A 21,523-nucleotide genomic window follows, 5' to 3' on the forward strand; every position below is an offset into this window, starting at 1 on the left:
TTCTCTATATTAGGTAGGTTTTGAACATTACCTGCAGTGAGGTGTAACTAGGGGAGCATAAACAAAAAGATTTAACTCCTAAATGGCAGTAAGACTGCAGGGGATGATCTATACATCAAAACTGCTTCATTAAGCTAAAGTTGCTTTGGTAACTATAGTGTCCCTTTAAAAGAGTAAACAGACGTCTAGATAAACATACAAAGCTGTTCAGTAGACTAAATGTCATAATACTTTAATTTTCTCATTCAAATCACAATAAAGGAATTCACAACTATTTACATCTCCATTGGCAGAAACAAGACAATTTCTAGTTAAGTAAATAACAGGCTACTGGGTAGTTTATATGCCATCGTATGCATTAGCATTGAAATGGACTGTCAGGGTTACTCACTAAACTGAAAAAAGCCGATTTGAGAAATATTTTCTAGTTTAACCATTTTGGTCTTGCGTATGGGAAGTAGTAAGTATTCATTCGGTATATGTAGTCTGCTGTATCCTGCAAATAGATCCCAAAAGTTACACATTACATAAAATATATGCACCTTATGTGAGTTATTGAAAATAATTTTAATGAAAAAATAGAAGTAGATAAATGGTACAATGTGGTCCTTCCAGCAAAATTAGTTTATTAATGTTCTGATGACCGTTTCAGTGGTATCTGCTGCACCTTATTTTCTGTCCATTGGGTTCTATGCGTTTGTTTGTTTGGCTGGTTGTTGAAGATCCTGAGGGTTCCATCCTGATGGATTTGAAGAAACCGTTCTGGGAGATTGTTCAAGTAGGCAATACTATACTTCTTCTGCTCCACGTCTGTTGACACCTCTGGAGATAGGTGGCACTGGTTTGGAAAGTATCTCTCAACAGTCATAAACACCCCATCAACTACCTCCAACGGGGGAACTGCAGACACCAGAAGGCCGCAACGAAGGTTTGTGGAAGAGTCCAGAAGAAGGGCGGAAAGGAAAGCCCCATCAGTAGGGCTACAACCCGGAGGCAGAAAATGCTCCAACCCATCCAACAAAAGAAAGGAGGGAGAGGGTGATGTAAGATGAAGGGAAGAAAGGAGTTGCAGGAGATCTTCCAGTGTTTTTGGGTAGAGAAAGCGGATTTGCTGTATGAAGAAAAGCAAAGAGGGATTATGTCACAACCACGCATGGGCAATTATAAATAATTAGACTAAGGTATAATACATCACGTTGAATTGAGCATAGTAAACTATTCATACAGGTTACATTTTTAAACTGCTGAATGTGTTTTAAAAACATTAAAATAACAGTTCATAGAGTATTTGTTCTGAGCCTTTTTTAAGATTAATTTTTAAAGGATCACTTTAGTGTCAGCAAAATAAAACTAGTTTTCCTGACACTATAGAACCCTTAGTCCCCCCCACCCTCAGGACCCCCCTCCCTCGGCGCTGAAGGGGTTAAAACCCTTTCAGTTACTTACTTTAATCCAGCACCGGGCTCTCTCGGCGCTGGTGACCTCTCCTCCCACTCCGATGTCAGCTCCCGAGTGGAGCAGAATGCGCATGTGCGGCCAGAGCCGCGCACGCATTAAAAAACACACATAGGAAAGCATTTCTCAATGCTTTCCTATGGACGTTCTGCATGCTGAATGCGATTTCCGCATTCAGCGTTGCAGAAGCACCTCTAGCGGCTGTCAGGAAGACAGCCACTCGATGCTGGATTAACCCTAGTGTAAACATAAGCTGAAGTGGTCTGGGTGACTATAGTGTTCCTTTAAGTGAGAAATCAAGTGGGCATTTAAACATACATTTTATTAACCAATACATCCTCTAGAGGGGGCTATAGCTCCTGTCTATAGATATAAAAACTATTTCATATATTGGAACTAGCCAGAAGTTAAGAGCATGATTATACCTATGTTTATTTATGTAAATTGCTATTTTCTGTCCAACCAGCCTTTCTGAAATCCCAGATATATTTTCATTCCTCCTAAAAATTGCTATGTCCAGAGTTCTGAACTCATGGGTGAGATTTCTTACCATGCTCTGAATTTTAGGAGCAAATCCTACAGGGAGATAATTACAGTCATCTACAGATTGCAAGGAATGCATTATATCCATCCTGCTGTAAATACTGCAAACACATCTCCAATTGCATCATAATAGGAGCAAATGAGAGCCCTTTCAATGTGGCCCAGCCCAATGTGACGCAGTGTGAATGACTAAAAATTTGTATTCCTAACACTATAGTGCCCTCCTCCAACGTCATACGAGAGGGGGACCTTATGTGCAGTGAATCAATGCTTTCCTATGGGGACTTGACCAACGCTGGATGTCCTAATGCAAAAGGTGAGGATGTCCAGCGTCGTTTAAGGGACTCAGAGTCCGATAAATTCCCAGAACTGGCAATGTATGGTTAAAATAAAGAAGCAGGTGTAAGTATACATGTAGCTCCTAACTACATCCCTTTAGGAGATTGCTAGAACTTAGTAAAAAGTCCAACAGTCATCAAAGTCTCACTTCTAGCTTTCAAAACGTTTATTTCCGTTAATTAACTTAATGGTATATAAATAAATGTAGCCAAACTATAGACAAGTTGAAGAATTTTGAAACTCAGATTTCAACTTGCTACAGATTCCAGGGAATAAATCAACTTGTTCAGTGAATTCTGACATTTACAGGGTTCTTATTAACATAGATAGACCAATTATTGGTTATTAGAGCAGATACCCATTGTACAGCGCTACGGAATGTGATGGCGCTATATAAATAATAATAGTCTGCATTTTACCAATAATCAGTATCGGCCTCGTAATTTACAATAACTTACTCGCCTCACCCAGTCACCACACGCCGCTTTCTGCATCCAGAAACTCTAGCGCCACCCAATGAAGTTCCACATCGGAATCTCACGTCACCTCTTTCTGGGAGTCCCCGCATGCGGAGCTCAGCTGAAGGCAGGGAAGTGAGACAGTGAATAATCTACTGTAATGTACTGGGTTGGCTGACAGTGAGATGAGTGTGCTTGCTGTCATCAAACTCCTGTCAGTAACAGCACTGTACATGCTGGGTTCTCACAGATCCCAACATGGCCTTAGAGAGATATCAGTGTGATTGCGGCCAGGATGATCAGTTGGTGCCAGATTTGGGAAGCAATTGTTAGTTTTTCAAAAACTTCAAAAGTACAGAATATCAGCACGCGTTATCAGCCATCACTCCAAAAGGCAACCAATCGGTATTTGCTTTAGCAAAATAATATAAGATGATCCCCAATTAGCATACACAGAAATGTATTGGAAAAATAAACTGCACCAATAGAACTTGCTGGGGCATCTGAGCAAACACTTCAACTGCAATTTACTGTCAAATTCAAGGATTTTTCAATACATTTTGCAGTTTGTAGCAATTTAGAGTTTAGTAGGCAACACTATAGATTTTACAGAATTAATGTGTGTAAGATATTATTAGAGGCAAATAACATGACTTTTCTGCTTGGGCAAGTGGATGCAGTAAATATATATTTTTAAATAAAACACACTCCAATCACCATAACCACTAAATCACACTGCAATAGTTATGGTGCCACAAGTGCTCTGGCTCGCGCGCACATTGGCCCCCTAGTAAGGTAAGCTATCAAATAGCTATCTGTAGTGGTTATGGTGCTTGAAGTTTGTTTTATTATATATTTCTTTTATACTCAGAAATTAAAGGTTGCTGACCAGAACAAACCATTATATGGATTAATAGAATAAGGCAGGTCTAAAATATTCTCAAATATAGTTTGTAACTGACTCTGACATTAGAACTGTTGAGTTTACAATAACCGAGTTACCACAATAAAGATGCTACTAAGATTGTAGGGTAGAGAGTCCCCCAATGTGTTCCTCTTTCACCATGCACACCCCAGCCCAGTAATAGGCACCTTGAGTATGAGTGGGTCCCTTGCTAGCTTGCCTGCTCCAGGTAGTTTCTGCAGGGGGTCTCTGGACAGGTAGATCACAGGCCCAGCACCTTCCTCAGCAGCCACAACAGCGGCCAGGAAGAGAAGAGCTGTCTTCCCGCAATCATGGGGTCCAATGAGTAACAGTGGGGGCCCCTGAGGGCCACAGAGAGCAGAGCAGACATAGCCAGGCCCCTGGGGGCCAGTGATGGAGGACTCCCTGTCCTGGGGGGTTGGGTGGTGTGATGGTCCAGGTGGTGACAGCCCAGGGTCACACCTCACATGGCTGGTGTCCAGGAGCTCATCCAGGACCCTCAGAAACACCTGAGCCATGGAGCAACACGTGGGTATCGCGTAGCCCCGCCTTCTCGGTGCCTATTGGCTGTGAGACCGGAAGTAAAGAAATAGATCAGCGTCTGCGTGTCAGGTCTCGATGTCGCGCAGACTGTACTGTGTGTGAATCAAACTGAGGCTTAGAACGCGGAAGTGTCAACATTGTTCTGTGCATCATGTCATTTATGTGCTGTAGTCTGACTGTACATGGAGAGGAGAGGATAGAGCCAGCTAGTATCTAAATGCTCAGTAATAGCTTCCTTATCCATTCAGTGCAGTATAAGGGCTGCCAGACCCACCATGTTATCTTGGATAGCTGCTGTTGAATGGCACATGAAGCATGCTGCCTTGTTGTATGTGGAATTCATATGCTGCAAGGGGGAAATCAAATAGTCATTGAACAACTTATTGAAATTCTAACTGCATGAAAGGTTTACCCCAAGCACCATGACCATCACATCCTGCAGTGGTTATGGTGACTGGAGTACCTTGGCGCTTTTTCACAGTAATGGGCAATTGGTTTTACAACAGTTTGTCGTGTTACATGGGTACCAGCCGTGTCTTCTTTGCATCAGGAAAAAGAGAAGTTGGATGTCTATCCTGCCATGCATTCATTGGCTCAGAGGGTCGGCTGATCACTCTCAGTCAATGGCTTCCCCTCCATGCATAGAAACACGAACAGAGTTGAAAGTAGCCAATCTGGAACTTTTGTTCTAGGATGGCTAGGGACCGTCCGGCAGCAAAGGGGTGAAACTCTGTATAAAATGCTATAATACAGACTCCAGCGACCATGAACACTTCAAATCACTGAAGTTAAGTAGCCCTTTATTGAACTGATTTCTATTCTGCATGAAACGACTTCAGGGCAGCACTATTCATGAATCATCCTACAGCGTGTATCAGCAAAGTGTTCTAGAACATATGTAGGATCTGGCATTGCCAAATGGGATTGCGTGAATGAATATAGTTTCAATATTAACTGACTTCCATAACCTTGCAAGCACGTGGCCTTTAGGCTCACATCATTGCATGGTAGATTTACAGTTTTTGCAAGCTGTTTTTCAAAGACCTCCAAAGAAAACATGCAGAAATAAAAATACATGCATGTTTCCTTTTGTTGTATATCTACTATGTTGTAATAAAAATGTAATACATTTTCAGTGGAGCTTCTTTGGTGCGACCAGTACCCGACAGGTCCGAGGTAAGGTGTCAAACCATTCTCATACCCTGGTGGCCGCCAAGGCAATCCTGGCACCTAAAGCTGACTGAAGAGTTTGTGAGGCTTGGAGTGTTCCTCTAAAGATCAATGGCTATAAAGGCTATCTATTTTTTTCCTGTCTTTTATTCTACTTTTCATTTCTTTGTGTGTGTGAAGGGTATAGTGTGTGTGTGAGAGAAAGGTGCAGTGTGTGTGAGGGGGCCGAGTGTGTGACGGGTGCAGTGTGTGTGTGTGTGTGCGAAGGGTGCTATATGTGTGTGAAGGGTGTAGTGTGTAGGGTTGCTGTAAGTGTGTGATGGTTGCCGTGCATGTGTGAAGGTTGCTGTGCATGTGTGAGGGTTGCCGTGCATGTGTGAGGGTTGCCGTGCATGTGTGAAGGTTGCTGTGCATGTGTGAAGGGTGTTGTACGTCTGTGAAGAGTGCTTTGCATGTGTAAGGGGGGCAGTGTGTGTGTGTGTGAGGCGTGTAGTGTGAGTAAGGAGGCTGTCTGTGTTTGTGAGGGGGCAGTGTATGTGTGTGAGGGGGCAGTGTGTGTTTGTGTGTGACTGGTACATAGAGTCTATGCTGTGTGTAGGTGAATGAGATGTGAATATCTATCTTAATGTCTCCCCTCCCTTTTACCAGGGAGGGGGGATATAATGCTGCCAGCCCTGGTGGTCCAATTGGGGCATGTTCACTTAAGCCTGCAGGCTGACTCTCCTGCCCTCCTGTGAACGCAGCACTGTATCGGAGCTTTGCCATGGTAGCACGTGGAAATGCTCCAACCAGCCTGCTCGCTGGAGGAACACAGAGCCTCCCAGGCCCTTCCCTCCCTCTGCTGGAACTAAGTGCCAGCGGCCCGTTGAGGGAGACCAGCCCGAGAGGGCTTACAGCAAGGCTGACTCGGCATGGTCCGGGTCCATGGCCATCAAAGCCCACTGGGCATTTTCTGCAGAACCCACCAACGCTCACCTGGAATCCCAAACTGCCCACTAGTGGGCGGTAGGGATCAGGTTGACTACCCCTGATATAGACATATAATAAATACCTGTAATTCATCAACATTCAGCATCTATATTGAACCCAACCCCAAACATTAACCCCTTAAGGACACATGACATGTCTGACACGTCATGATTCCCTTTTATTCCAGAAGTTTGGTCCTTAAGGGGTTAAAGGAACACTATAGTCACCAAATTACTTTAGCTAAATAAAGCAGTTTTAGTGTATAGATCATTCCCCTGCAATTTCACTGCTCAATTCACTGTCATTTAGGAGTTAAAGCACTTTGTTTCTGTTTATGCAGCCCTAGCCACACCTCCCCTGGCTATGATTGACAGAACCTGCATGAAAAAAAAACTGGTTTCACTTTCAAACAGATATAATTTACCTTAAATAATTGTATCTCAATCTCTAAATTGAACTTTAATCACATACAGGAGGCTCTTGCAGGGTCTAGCAAGCTATTAACATAGCAGGGGATAAGAAAATCTTAATTAAACAGAACTTGCAATAAAGAAAGTCTAAATAGGGCTCTCTTTACAGGAAGTGTTTATGGAAGGCTGTGCAAGTCACATTCAGGGAGGTGTGACTAGGGTTCATAAACAAAGGTATTTAACTCTTAAATGGCAGAGGATTGAGCAGTGAGGCTGCAGGGGCATGTTCTATACACCAAAACTGCTTCATTAAGCTAAAGTTGTTCAGGTGACTATAGTGTCCCTTTAAATGTATATTTCTTCATCTGTAACCACATCCTATCTATAACAGAAATTATTTTGTTTTATTTCTTAATACATAGTTTTCACATTATATACATACTCCTGTAGCATGGTGACAGATGTGATAAGAAATGGTTGTGTGGGTGTAATACTTGATTATACTTTATTTGATTCACACAGCCCATACCAATCAGAAAAGAAACTTATAAATATTTTTTCATGATATTTTGAATTTATAGATTTATGTTGTGTGATCTATCTCAGTAAGATGTTTGACAGAAAAGTCATTATGCAAGCCGTAAGACCTCAGCCTGCCGTTGCTTTTTAAACCAGACATTTTCAATATATCAAGACCACTCATAGCAGACACAATAAAAAAAAAAAAAAAATCTCAGGTAGCGGAGGAACCTGGAGGGACCATACAAAAAAAGGGAAGGGAGAGCAAGCATAATCATTGAAGGTGTCCTGTCTGTAAGGGAGAAACTCATTATGTCTGTTGCCAGCATTGTCGCTGACAACAGATACGTAAATATGCACAGAATTGACATTTAGCTGTCCGGGTTGTAACTAGCCCCCGGCACACAAGTGCAAATAACTCTGTATGTGCAGAATTTCAAGCTGAAATGCTGCACATCCTGATTCTTACCACCATAACCACTGCAAATCACTGAAGTGGTGATAGTGGTAGAAGTAACCCTTTAATATTTCTTGCCATGTCTATTACTGCAGACCTGGCGTCCTACACTCTGGACTGATCCTCTTTATACAAAGTATTTAGTATTATTGCATATTGAAATTTTGCATCCACCAAGCTAATTTAAATATCAATAGAATAAGTGCTGTCTTCAATGTCAGTGGGCATTAGTTAAAAGGCAGTTGGAAAACATTTGATAGCAGATTGTAAGAAATAAAATAGATTGTCAGCTCTGTTGAAACCAAAGGCTGAATCAATAGACATAAATGGATCAGAATGAAATTTATTGCAACACATACAATACAATTCAGAGGGACGCGTATTCCTGCTACATATATTAGCAACAATGTAGAGATTTCTCTGCTTGTAAACCCCTAGTGGTTGTTTTATATATAAAGCTAAGGCCTCACATTTTCTTATTTATTTATTTTTAAAAACTCTGTTTGTCACCAGCAGGAAATAGTTAACAGACTCAGGCGGGAAAGAGGCCCTACTAGTTGTTTTTTACGTAGGAGTCTTGGGAGGGACAGTGTCTGCTGTTAGAGATAATAAATAACTAAACTAAATGTTTGTGAGACACTCTATGTTCTCCCAAGGATACTGCACTCTCTGCCTGTAGCATATCTTGGAGACACTGCTGTCAAACCACACACTTCAACTAGTACAGAACCAATTGCTATAATCCCACACACACAGCCCTGTCATTGCTATGGTACGGTAATTCAAAGCCACCATTATGATATCACAAATGGCTCTGTCATTACAACTGAAGCATGACAATATGGTCAGTGTCACGACTTTAAAGAAAAAAACTATTATCAAAGCTAATTATGGAACAGTGAGCCCCCTTTCAGCTCTGTTATGGAACCCCCAGAGAAATCTAGAGCCACCATCACCACCTCAAAACCTCATACAGTCCTGTCTTGAGAACTTCATAGTCAGAGACGGATGAAGTTCCCCATGTGCCCTAGGCGGGTTAATCGTTTGGGCCCCCCTTGCATTCCTCACAAAGGGGTGGTTAATGGACCAAGCAAATTCATGGTTCTAGTTGCTTCCGTCTAACCCCTGGCCTTAGACGGATGCCTAGAGTCGCCTTATGGTTAATCCCACTCTAGCTATAGAATCTAGAGTGCATATACCAACTCTACAAAACTCTATCATTACAGAATGTGTAATGATTGTAACTAACACAATGTCCCAAACTCAGTTTTAGTACGGAATCTCCACAATAATCTGGAGCTACCACCTCAAAACTCCATACAACGGTTCATTACCTTTTATTGAGTGGCACAGGTCTCCGTGGGGACTCATTGGAAAGCAAATTCTGAAAAACTCTTTCTTGTGCCCGATGGGATTCAGTGACATTAGGAAATGCAGCTCTGCCATAGCAGTCTATTGCCTGGGGCTATTATGATGTTCCTACTCTCCACGTCTAAATGACCCTGTTTGTGGACTTTTGTCAGCTCTAGAACACGGAGTGAAATTCAAGCTAACTGGGAAATGATATAAAGTCTCTACCACTTAAATTTCAGTCAGAATGAAGCCCCCCAGAGTATTTATATTTTTGATTTAAGTTTGGTTATCAGCTAGAATTTGTTTTTTGTGAGTATATTCTTAAGTTTTCAAACAGTTTGTGCAGCTACAGGTGGATACCAAATCCACCATCTTGTGATTTATTCCAAACTGTAGTTGACTATAACCCATTAGTGTATAATACCGGCACAAGGTGAGTTTAGGGGCTGTGTTGGCTCCTGTGTTTTTGGTGAGCAACTACATGGTCACTCCAACAACTCCGACCCCTGATGCTATAGGTCAGTGAAGACTCACGGCAGAAAAGGCTACCCACAGTGACATCATTTAAAAAAAAGAAAGGTAGGGGTCACAATTTCCTTCTATAATAGAGTGCATCTATGTTAAAGGAACACTTGAACTGGTAAGCTCCCAGTGTAAGTCTCGCGAGAGCCGCGGGGTCATAGTGCGGGTCTCTCGAGACTTACACTGTGAGCTGACAGAGGAGCTGCACGGACCGGTGCAGAGGAGGAGAGAGCTGACAGGAGCTGCAGGAGAGGTAAGTAACAGCTTCCTGCCAGCCCCCCCACACACTGCACTCATGCACACACTGCACTCATACACACACACTGCATTCATACACACACTGCATTCATACACACACACTGCATTCATACACACACTGCATTCATACACACACTGCACTCATACACACACACTGCACTCATACACACACTGCACTCATATACACACACACTGCATTCATACATACACACATCACTCATACACACGCTGCACTCATACACACACGCTGCACTCATACACACCCACTACATTCATACACACACACACTGCATTCATACACACACACTGCATTCACACACACACACTGCATTCATTATATACACACACTGTAAATAAATATTCAATTAATATAAATTTTTTAGGATCTAATTTTATTTAGAAATTTACCAGTAGCTACTGCATTTCCCACCCTAGTCTTATACTCGAGTCAATAAGTTTTCCCAGTTTTTTTGGGTAAAATTAGGGGCCTTGGCTTATATTCGGGTGGGCTTATACTCGAGTATATACGGTATTTGATTTTATTGTATTTTTATGTTCAGGTACAAAATGGAGTTTAGCCTCTATCCATGGAGATAATTGGATTACTTCCCAATTATCTCCAGGATAGAGAGGAGGGTTTATCTACATCAAGGGGGAGTGTTTATGCTTGTGCCACTGTGATTGGCTACTTTATCCACATTGTCCCAGTCTTCCATCTGGTCCCCTAGGGGAGTGTCCACCAGGTGGGAGACCTGCATAAATACTGGGCAGGTAGCCCTCAATAAACCAGATCTCTGCTTAACCCTCAATACGGAGCTTGGTCTCGTACTTGGGGGTATTGGATTTGTATGATTTACTCGTTCGGCTGTTTGGCTCATGAAAGATTTTGTATGGTTCCTGTTCGGCTAACAGAACCTTACAGTTCCCTGGTGCCTGTGGAATAATCAAGGGAATTGTATTTTATATCATCTGTTCGGTAGTAATGCACCTTATAAATAAATGAATCAAACTACCGAACACCGGACCACCCTGCTGGTAATTAAGGGATATTTTACCTCCCAGTTCTATTTCAGCCGTTCGTATGGGTCAGCACGAATCCTTTGTGTTAAGTATAGTTGGCCGCCATTTCGGGACTTTGCACGTGTTCGCGGCCATCTTACGCACGAACAGCGGTGTTTGCCAGCAATCGTCTGGAACTAAAAAAGGCTACGCAAACAGGCGAACACCGCTGAGACCTCCATAGCACCGGGGATTCGTGCCAAAGCTACCGAACACCCTGCTGTTTGGTAGAAAGACTTAACAGCCTATGGGGATTCTAGCGACCACCGAGATTCGAATCGATGGCAAGATTTTCGTGCCTTTTTACCGTACGAACGAGGACCGACCGCAAGGCCAAAACTTATGGAACTATTTTCGGCTAGTTTGTCTGTGCGGTCGGTCAAAACTTTGGAACTCCATAACTCCCGAACCTTTCATCCGAATGGGCTGATATTTGGATATGTTGTTCCCCTGAATGAGAAAGGTGTACCCCCTGTTTTTGGGGTACATCCAGAACTTGAGTAAAATTGTGTATGTTTTAATTATGTTACATGTTATCTGAGGGGAGGAGACGTGGGGGTTGAACCATGTATGTGATTGGCTATTTTATACCTCCCCCTGGGTGTGTTCTGTTTGTACTTTACTGTAATAAAAACCAGGCTGGGTGTTCCAGCACTCAGTTCTTCTTGACCCTTCAAAACGTAGCCTCGTCTCGTTCTTGAAAGGGAATTATATTGGATTATTACTCTGCTCTTTTTACAGCTGAACCTGACTCTCCCTCTGGATCTCGTGGATGGGATTATACCAGTTTTACTTTGATACAGCAACTTGCCAAGGAAAAGGACGTCTCCAACGGCTGATACCCTCTCACTACCTGGGTAGCCGTTACAGAACTGCTATTAGCTGCTTCTTCATTCGGAAAGGGAACTTCCTCAGCGGTATTAACCCCTCTTATACCAGGGTGTACCGTAACAGTATAAATAACACAAGCAGAATACGGCAGCATAGACACCTCAATTTAAAAAAAATAGGACCGGCACGCTACGGGACATCTCAATCCTATATCGGCACAGTGCTGCTTAAAGGTTGCCTACCCCTGGCTTAGATCATCAATTCTGATCTCAGCCAAGGAGACAGGGGGGTGGAACCAAACACTATCCTGGCCAATCAGCATCTCCTTATAAAGATGTATTTAATTAATGCATCTCTATAAGAAAAGTTCAGTGTCTCCATGCAGAGGGTGGAGGCACTGACTGTCAGTGGTGCACCCAGAAAGCACCTCTAGTAGCCATCTGAGGAGTGGCCACTGGAGGAGTTCCTAGTGTCAGGATCGGGACAGGGATCCAACACGCAGAGTACAAACAGTAGCCAGATACGTATACCGGACCTTAGAATGGCCGGACTAACGTAAGTAGCACAGTATAGAATGGTCAAAGACAAGCCGAGGTCGAGGGTAACAGAAGACAGGTAAGCGAGAGACAAGCCGAATCAAGGGTAACAGAGATAAGCAGAGTAAGGTAAACAAGCCGGGTCAAAACCAAAAGGGATAATAGAATACACAAGCACTGAGTGACTAGAACAAGCTAGAACCACGACAGGGCAATGAGCTAATGAAAGAAGCTCGGTTAAATACCCTGTTCAGAGCAGTAACCACGCCTCCGAGGCGTCTTGATTGGTCCTGCAGCAATTGACTGACAGGTCGTTCCGGGGGAGTGTCCTGATGACTACTTCCTGCCTAGATGCTGTAAAAGGCAGTCACTCCCTCGCGGCCGGCCTAGCATGACCGGATAGACCGCGGGGAAGGGAGCCATCAGACCGTCTGGATGGAGGAACAGCTAAGTCTCTACCTCTTTCGGAGGTAGAGACCACAGGTACCCTGACAGTACCCCCCTCTCAGATACGCCCACCGGGCGGAATGAACCAGGACGAGATGGGAAGCGAGAGTGATACGCCCTGCGGAGACGGGGAGCATGAACATCCTCCTGAGGTACTCAACTCCTCTCCTCAGGACCATATCCCTTCCAATCAACCAGATATTGTACTCTCCCCCGGGAGATTCGAGAATCAATAATAGAGTTAACCTCATACTCCTCCTGACCCTCCACCTGAACGGAGCGAGGAGGGGCTATTGTGGAGGAAAATCTGTTACATATGAGTGGTTTCAGCAATGAAACGTGAAACGAGTTCGGGATGCGTAAGGTATTAGGAAGAGCTAAACGATACGCAACTGGATTGATACGGGTCAGCACCCTGTAGGGTCCAATATAACGAGGAGCGAACTTCATGGATGGCACTTTTAAACGGATGTTCCTCGTGCTCAGCCATACCCTATCACCTGGAACAAAGACCGGAGCCGCCCTTCTACGTTTATCAGCGTGTTTCTTAACCAACATAGAGTTGTGCACAAGGATTTGTCGAGTTTGATCCCACAACTTCCTCAAATTGGCAACATGAACATCAACCGACGGCACCACCTGGGAAGGAGAATCCGAAGGAAGAATAGACGGATGAAAACCATAATTCATGAAGAAGGGGCTTGAATGAGTAGAATCGCAAACGAGATTGTTGTGTGCAAACTCCGCCCAAGGAATCAAACCGACCCAATCGTCCTGGTGTTCTGAAACGAACAACGTAGATATTGTTCAACTTTTTGGTTAGTGCGTTCAGCAGCTCCATTGGACTGAGGATGATAGGCAGAGGAGAAATTCAATTTGATGCCTAGTTGGGAGCAGAATGATCTCCAAAAACGGGAAACAAATTGGGAGCCTCTGTCAGAGACAATTTGGGAAGGTATCCCATGCAACCGGAAAATCTCCCTGGCGAATATCTCCGCTAATTCGGGCGAAGATGGGAGTTTAGGTAAGGGAATGAAGTGAGCCATTTTAGTAAATCTGTCTACCACAGTGAGGATGACAGTCTGCTTTTTAGAGATAGGCAAATCAACAATGAAGTCCATTGCCAGACAGGACCAAGGCTTTTCAGGAACCTCTAAAGGGTGCAGAAATCCGCATGGAAGCGAATGGGGTAGCTTGGTCTTGGTACAAACTTCACATGCCCCGATGAATTCTTTAATATCCTTGCGTAAGTCAGGCCACCAAAAATCTTTAGAGACCAGCGCATAAGTCTTGCGGATACCAGGATGCCCAGCCACCTTGCTGTTATGGAGACAGCGTAGCACCTCCAGTTGGAGAGCGGCAGGAACGAAGTGTCGATCCCCAGGAGTCTGTTTGGGTGCCAAATGCTGAAACTTCATGATCTCAGAAAGCAATGGAGAGTGAATCCTGAGATTCGTGTTCGCGATGATATTCCCCTTAGGAACTATGGATGACAGAAGTGGTTCAGTTATAGTGGATGGTTCATATTGACGAGACAAAGCATCGGCTTTAGAGTTCTTAGAACCAGGTCTATACGTAAGTACATAATTAAAGTGAGTGAGGAACAAAGCCCAGCGAGCCTGCCTGGCGGACAAGCGCTTAGCCTCCCCAATATAAGACAAGTTCTAATGATCCGTTAGGATAGTAACAGGGTGTAGTGTCCCTTCCAGTAAATGTCTCCACTCCTTTAAAGCCTTAATGACCGCTAACAGTTCCCTCTCCCCGATGTCATATCTGCTCTCAGGCCCAGAAAATTTTTTAGAGAAGAAACCACAAGGGTGTAACGGTTTATCCACCCCTAACCTTTGAGACAGAACAGCCCCAACTCCTGTCTCAGAAGCATTGACCTCGAGCAGGAAAGGCAGAGTCGTATCAGGATGAACTAGAATGGGAGCTGAGGCAAAAAGTTCCTTGAGAGTCTTAAAAGCACCAAGAGCTTCCTCAGACCAGAACTTAGTATCAGCCCCTTGTTTCGTCATATTGGTAATAGGCGCAATGATAGAGGAGTAACCCTTAATGAAGCGCCTATAGTAGTTGGAGAAACCAATAAACCTTTGGATAGCCTTGAGTCCTTTGGGCAAAGGCCAGTCTAAAATAGATTGGAGTTTACCAGGATCCATTTTAAAACCTTCCCCAGAAATCACGTACCCAAGAAAGTCTACCTGAGACTGATCAAAACTGCACTTCTCCAATTTGCAGTATAGACCATGTTGCAGAAGTTTGAGTAACACCTTTCTAACCTGTCTATGGTGAGTCTCAATCTCCTTAGAGTGTATTAGTATGTCGTCCAGGTAAACAATAACACAATCATGCTGAAACTCCCTAAGTACCTCATTAATCAACTCTTGAAATACTGCAGGAGCATTGCATAGTCCAAATGGCATAACAGTGTACTCGTAATGGCCATACCGGGTATTGAATGCCGTCATCCACTCGTGACCTTGCTGGATTCTCACCAAATTGTAAGCCCCTCTGAGATCTAACTTGGTGAAGATTTTGGAGCCCTTAAGACGATCAAATAACTCGGTAATCAGTGGGATGGGATAGGCATTTCTGACAGTTATTTTATTTAAGCCTCGGTAATCGATAGGTCTCAGCGTGCCATCTTTCTTTTTAATAAAAAAGAATCCCGCCCCGGCCGGAGAAGAAGACCTCCTGATGAATCCCTTTTCTAAATTCTCCTGAATATACTCCTCTAGAACCGAGTTCTCCTGAACAGACAAAGGATATACATGGCCCCTCGGAGGCATAGTCCCGGGTAGAAGCTTAATTTTACAGTCAAATGACCTGTGTGGCGGCAAAGAATCGGCATTCTTCTTGTCAAACACTGCCCTTAAGTCTAGGTAAAGGTCTGGTATTTGTCTTTCTGTGGACTGAGTAGGATTCTCCTGTATGTTAATATTAGCTAATGGAGAAACCTTGCACAAACACCGATCCTGGCAGCCCTGGCCCCACGAGAGTATCTCCCCTAACTCCCAATCAATAATAGGGTTATGTTCCTTCAACCATGGGTACCCCAGAACTATGGGAACGGAAGGAGACGAAATGAGCAGAAGAGATAAATTCTCCACGTGTAGGATGCCAACATTTAACTCAATGGGTATGGTTTCACGAAAGATAACAGGGTCTAGTAGTGGTCTACCATCTATGGCCTCAACGGCCAAGGGTGTCTCCCTTAGCTGGGATGGGAAATTGTTTTTACTGGCAAAGGCTTGGTCGATAAAATTCTCAGCAGCACCGGAATCTATCAAAGCCATAGCCCTTACTACTTCCCTCCCGCAAGTTAAGGAAACTGGTAGCAGAAGCCTGTGATCTTTATACTTAGGATTAGAGGACAAAATAGAAACACCCAAGGCCTGTCCTCTAGAGAGACTTAGGTGCGAGCGTTTCCCGGGCGGTTAGAACAGTTTGAGAGTAAATGACCCTTAGCTCCACAATACATACGCAAACCCTCTCTTCTCCTGTACTGTCTTTCCTCCTCAGAGAGGCGGGTATACCCTATCTGCATAGGTTCAGGAAGCAAAGATACCGTGGAGTCAGGACTTGGAAAAGCGGGAGTTAACCTAATAGAAGGTCTCCGGTTCTTCTCTCGAGTGTTCTGTCTCTCTCTTAAACGTTCATCTATACGAGAGATGAACGAAATTAAATCCTCTAAATTCTCAGGGAGTTCTCTGGTAGCAACCTCATCAAGGATTACTTCAGATAAGCCATTCAAAAATACATCCATATACGCCTGCTCATTCCACTTGACCTCTGACGCCAGAGACCTGAACTCTAGTGCATAATCCACCAGTGTTCGGTTCTCCTGTCTCAGACGCAACAGTAGTCTGGCTGCATTAACCTTTCTACCTGGAGGGTCAAATGTTCTTCTAAAAGCAGTTACAAAGGCGTTATAGTTATAAACTAATGGGTTATCGTTCTCCCATAATGGGTTGGCCCATCTCAGAGCTTTCTCAATAAGTAGGGTGATAATAAATCCTACCTTTGCCCTATCTGTAGGATAAGAGCGAGGCTGCAATTCAAAATGGATCCATTGGCCCTGTCGTAATGTCAGGATCGGGACAGGGATCCAACACGCAGAGTACAAACAGTAGCCAGATACGTATACCGGACCTTAGAATGGCCGGACTAACGTAAGTAGCACAGTATAGAATGGTCAAAGACAAGCCGAGGTCGAGGGTAACAGAAGACAGGTAAGCGAGAGACAAGCCGAATCAAGGGTAACAGAGATAAGCAGAGTAAGGTAAACAAGCCGGGTCAAAACCAAAAGGGATAATAGAATACACAAGCACTGAGTGACTAGAACAAGCTAGAACCACGACAGGGCAATGAGCTAATGAAAGAAGCTCTGTTAAATACCCTGTTCAGAGCAGTAACCACGCCTCCGAGGCGCAGGGGAGGGCTGGCAGCCTTAGGCCTGGGGGGCAAAACCAGTCAAGTGGCCCATTGCGCCACCAAATCGGTTCACCATCCATGCCCACCTTTTTCTGGTTTTATAACGGATATTGATGTTATGCTAATCAGTAGCTCTTTGCCATACCCGCTCCTTCACGGCTCTGACTTTCAATGTTGTCAGAGCACAGGCTGAGAATCTCTGAGCCTGTGCTCTGACTCACTAACTGAGCGCCGGAACCACAAGGGAGAGGATATGATCTGACTGCACCTACTGCTGGTGCGCACCAGTGGACCACCAGCGAATCGTTTAAATTAAATATGCTGGTGTACCCAACTTGTGAGCTGTGTTGGCCGCCGGGCGCCTCTGTTGTCATGGCACCCTGCGTGACCGCACAGCTTGCCCACCCCAACGGCTGGCCCTGCTGACACACACTGATGTTACTACTTAGACATCCCTCAATATTAATACAGAGATGAGAGTAAACACCAATAAACTGTGGAAACAGAGCTGATCCCCCCAAATTTATAAAGGTTTGCTTAGAGGATTTATTGTAAGATTAAATCATGCCTCCTCCTCTCTCCCCCATGCGCTGCTCTGTAGGCTGGGAGGAAGTGAAGAGTAATCACAGTCTCCCAGCACAACGCCACCTGTGGCTGCATGGGGAACAGCTGTTTAATGGAATGCTTGCAGGACGGCCAGCTGCCGCAGAACCTCTTTGTTTCCGTCTCTGCAAAGGGCTCCAGGCACTGCTTGTTGTGAGTGTGAGCCACTGTAAATTAGGGGCAGAGGGCACTTGCACTGCGGTCAAGACGGGTCTGGGCAGGAGGAGAGTGCAGTGCAATCAGTGAACTCCCCTCCTGTGGGTCACCAGTAGACTGCCCAGGATCAGAGCCGGTGCAAGGATTTTTGCCGCCCTAGACAAAATATAAATTTGCCGCCCCCCCCCCCATGTGACATCACAATGCCCCACCCATATGATCTGCCATATGAACTAACGCCAGTGCTGCACACAGTGTGTGTTTACATTAAAAAGCCTGCAGGGACCAGCTATAGACACCAGAACCACTTCATTAAGCTATAGTGTCCCTTTAATGTGAGGTAAATTATAGATTAGTGTCACTAATAATATACTAGATTGCCTACTTACAATTAGATGAGGATGATGGTGGGCTGCAGTTTGGCTCCACTGGTCTGGTGTAGAACAGGACCTCTGGAGGCTGTTTGCAACTGTGGTCACAAAATTCAACGTTCTGGGAGAATTGGAAGCAGCTCCATTTTTTGGGGGCCTCTTACACAGCTCAAGGTCTGGGCCCCAGTGCCTGACAGTGAGTATGCCCATAAGGCCCACTCATAAGTCCACTTATATGTTCCACCCACCCATGAGCTCGCTCACAGGGAGTGGAGTGTGTAGGGGATGTGTTATGTGTTATCTAATATGTGTGCTTATGGTATGTAGTGTATAGGGATACTAGTTTGTGCAGGTGATGCAGTGTGTTTGTGTGTAGTGGAAGCAGTGTGTATTTGTGTATAAGTGTCAGGATCGGGACAGGGATCCAACACGCAGAGTACGAACAGGAGAGGAGTACGTATACCGGACCTTAGAATGGCCGGACTAACGTAAGGAGAAAGCAAAGAATGGTCAGAGACAAGCCGAGGTCGAGGGACCGAGAGAACAGGTAAGCGAGAGACAAGCCGAGGTCAAAGGACACGAGAGGTAAACAGGAACGATAGTACAAGCCGAGTCAAAACCAAATAGAACAATAGACATAAGAGCACTGAGGAACCAGACAAGCTAGAACCACGACAGGGCAATGAACCATTACACACATCCCTCTTTTATACCCTGGTTCTCTAATTGATGACTCCGCCCTTGCCGAGCCCTGATTCGTTGTTCCGAACTAGATTGACAGGTCGGGATGTGATTGCCGTCATGACGTCGGCTCCTGAGCGTCGTGTCATAAAAGGAAGCGGGGCTATCCCGGCCGGCGTGGGAATGACTAAGAGAGCTGTGAGGATTGGATGAATCAGCCCCCCTGAGAGAACGGCCGTCGGGAAGTCTAACCTCCTCCGAGGTAGAGACTTCAGGTACCCTGACAGTACCCCCCCCCCTCAGAAACGCCCACCGGGCGGAAGGAACCGGGGCGAGACGGAAAGCGAGCATGAAAAGCCCTGAGAAGGCGAGGAGCATGCACATCCTCCTGGACCACCCAAGATCTTTCCTCAGGACCATATCCTTTCCAGTCAACAAGATACTGCACCTTCCCCCGAGAAATCCGAGAATCGAGGATGGAATTGATCTCATACTCCTCCTGACCCTCAACCTGGACAGAACGAGGGGAAGGCACAGTGGAGGAAAATCTGTTACACACCAAAGGCTTTAATAAAGAAACATGAAAGGAGTTCGGGATGCGTAAAGCAGGCGGAAGAGCCAGACGATATGCAACAGGATTTATACGACACAGAACCCTGTAAGGACCTATGTAACGAGGAGCAAATTTCATGGAAGGAACTTTCAAGCGGATGTTCCTGGTACTCAACCATACCCCATCACCCGGAGAGAATACCGGAGCCAGCCTTCTGCGTTTGTCAGCGTGTCGTTTGGACACCATGGAATTATGAATAAGAATTTGTCGAGTCTGATCCCACAACTTTCTCAGATTGGCAACATGAATATCAACCGACGGTATCCCCTGGGAGGGGGAGGCCGACGGAAGAACGGAAGGATGAAAGCCATAATTCATGAAAAAGGGGCTAGAACGAGTAGAATCGCAAACACTGTTTAGTCATGTTGGTAATAGGAGCAATAATAGACGAGTACCCCTTAATGAAGCGCCTGTAGTAATTCGAGAATCCGATAAACCTCTGAATGGCCTTGAGTCCCTTGGGCAATGGCCAATCCAAGATAGATTGGAGTTTAACAGGATCCATCTTAAACCCCTCACCAGAAATAACGTAACCAAGAAAGTTTACCTGAGATTGGTCGGAGCTACACTTCTCCAATTTGCAATACAACCCATGCTGTAGGAGTTTGTGCAATACCCTTCTGACTTGTTTGTGATGAACCTCAGGCTCTTTAGAGTGTATTAATATATCATCCAAATAAACTAGAACACATTCATGTTGAAATTCCCTAAGAACCTCATTAATCAAGTCCTGGAATACAGCAGGGGCATTGCAAAGCCCGAAGGGCATTACCGTGTACTCGTAGTGGCCATACCGGGTATTGAAAGCCGTTTTCCATTCATCGCCCTGCTGAATTCTCACCAAGTTATAAGCTCCCCTCAGATCTAACTTGGTAAAAATCTTAGAGCCTTTAAGGCGATCAAATAGCTCAGTAATTAGGGGAATCGGATAAGCATTTCTGATAGTTATCTTATTCAAGCCCCGATAATCAATGCAAGGCCGTAGTGTACCGTCTTTTTTATCTACAAAAAAGAAACCGGCTCCGGCTGGAGAAGAGGATCTTCTAATAAATCCTTTGTCTAGATTCTCCTGAATGTACTCTTCTAAGACTAAGTTCTCCTTAGTGGATAGAGGATATACATTGCCCCTCGGAGGCATAGTACCAGGTAGGAGATTAATCTTACAATCAAAGGACCTGTGTGGGGGTAAAGTATCAGCCTTCCTCTTATCAAAGACTGCCTTTAAATCCTGGTACTGGGAAGGTATCTGTAATTCTGTGGGCTTGTTAGAGTTACTAGGTGTGTCCACTACGCACAATGGTGAGACTTTCTGTACACAACCTTTCTGGCAACCCTGACCCCAAGAGACTATTTCACCTTGCTCCCAATCAATAGTAGGGTTATGCTTTTTAAGCCAGGGATACCCCAAAACTATAGGAACTGAAGGGGATGAGATAAGCATGAGATAAATCTCCTCCTCGTGTAAAATACCAATGGTTAACTTAACTGGTATAGTTTCACGAGAAATCACAGGATCTGATAAAGGTCTACCATCTATGGCCTCAACGGCCAATGGAGTCTCCTTTAGCTGAGATGGGATAGAGTGGTTTTTGACAAAAGTTTGATCAATAAAGCTTTCAGCTGCTCCGGAATCTATTAATGCCATAGCTTTAAGTACTCCCTTTTCCCAAGTTAAAGAAACCTGTAGTAGTAACCTATGATCCCTGTAATCATATGTAGAGGACAAAATAGAAACACCCAAGGCCTGTCCTCTGGAGAAACTTAGGTGCGAGCGTTTCCCGGACGGTTAGGGCAATTTAGGCGTAAATGCCCGCCTACTCCACAATACATACACCGACCCTCCCTTCTCCTATATTGTCTTTCATTCTCTG

At 44.6% G+C, this 21,523-nt stretch overlaps 1 protein-coding gene across 1 annotated transcript; it reads right to left on the reverse strand.

Moving 5' to 3' along the window:
- Nucleotides 1-237: 237 nt before the first annotated feature.
- SWSAP1 (SWIM-type zinc finger 7 associated protein 1) lies at nucleotides 238-4,288 on the reverse strand. The gene is made up of 2 exons (XM_063445955.1): nucleotides 3,888-4,288; nucleotides 238-1,111 (listed from the first exon to the last, which is right to left on the reverse strand). Exons 1-2 carry the CDS (start codon nucleotides 4,236-4,238, stop codon nucleotides 629-631), a joined length of 834 nt encoding a protein of 277 aa, XP_063302025.1. The 5' UTR covers nucleotides 4,239-4,288; the 3' UTR covers nucleotides 238-628.
- Between the last annotated feature and the right edge of the window lie 17,235 nt (nucleotides 4,289-21,523).

This window comes from Pelobates fuscus, chromosome 3 (genome assembly GCF_036172605.1).
Source record: "Pelobates fuscus isolate aPelFus1 chromosome 3, aPelFus1.pri, whole genome shotgun sequence".
Taxonomy (NCBI): Eukaryota; Metazoa; Chordata; class Amphibia; order Anura; family Pelobatidae; genus Pelobates; species Pelobates fuscus.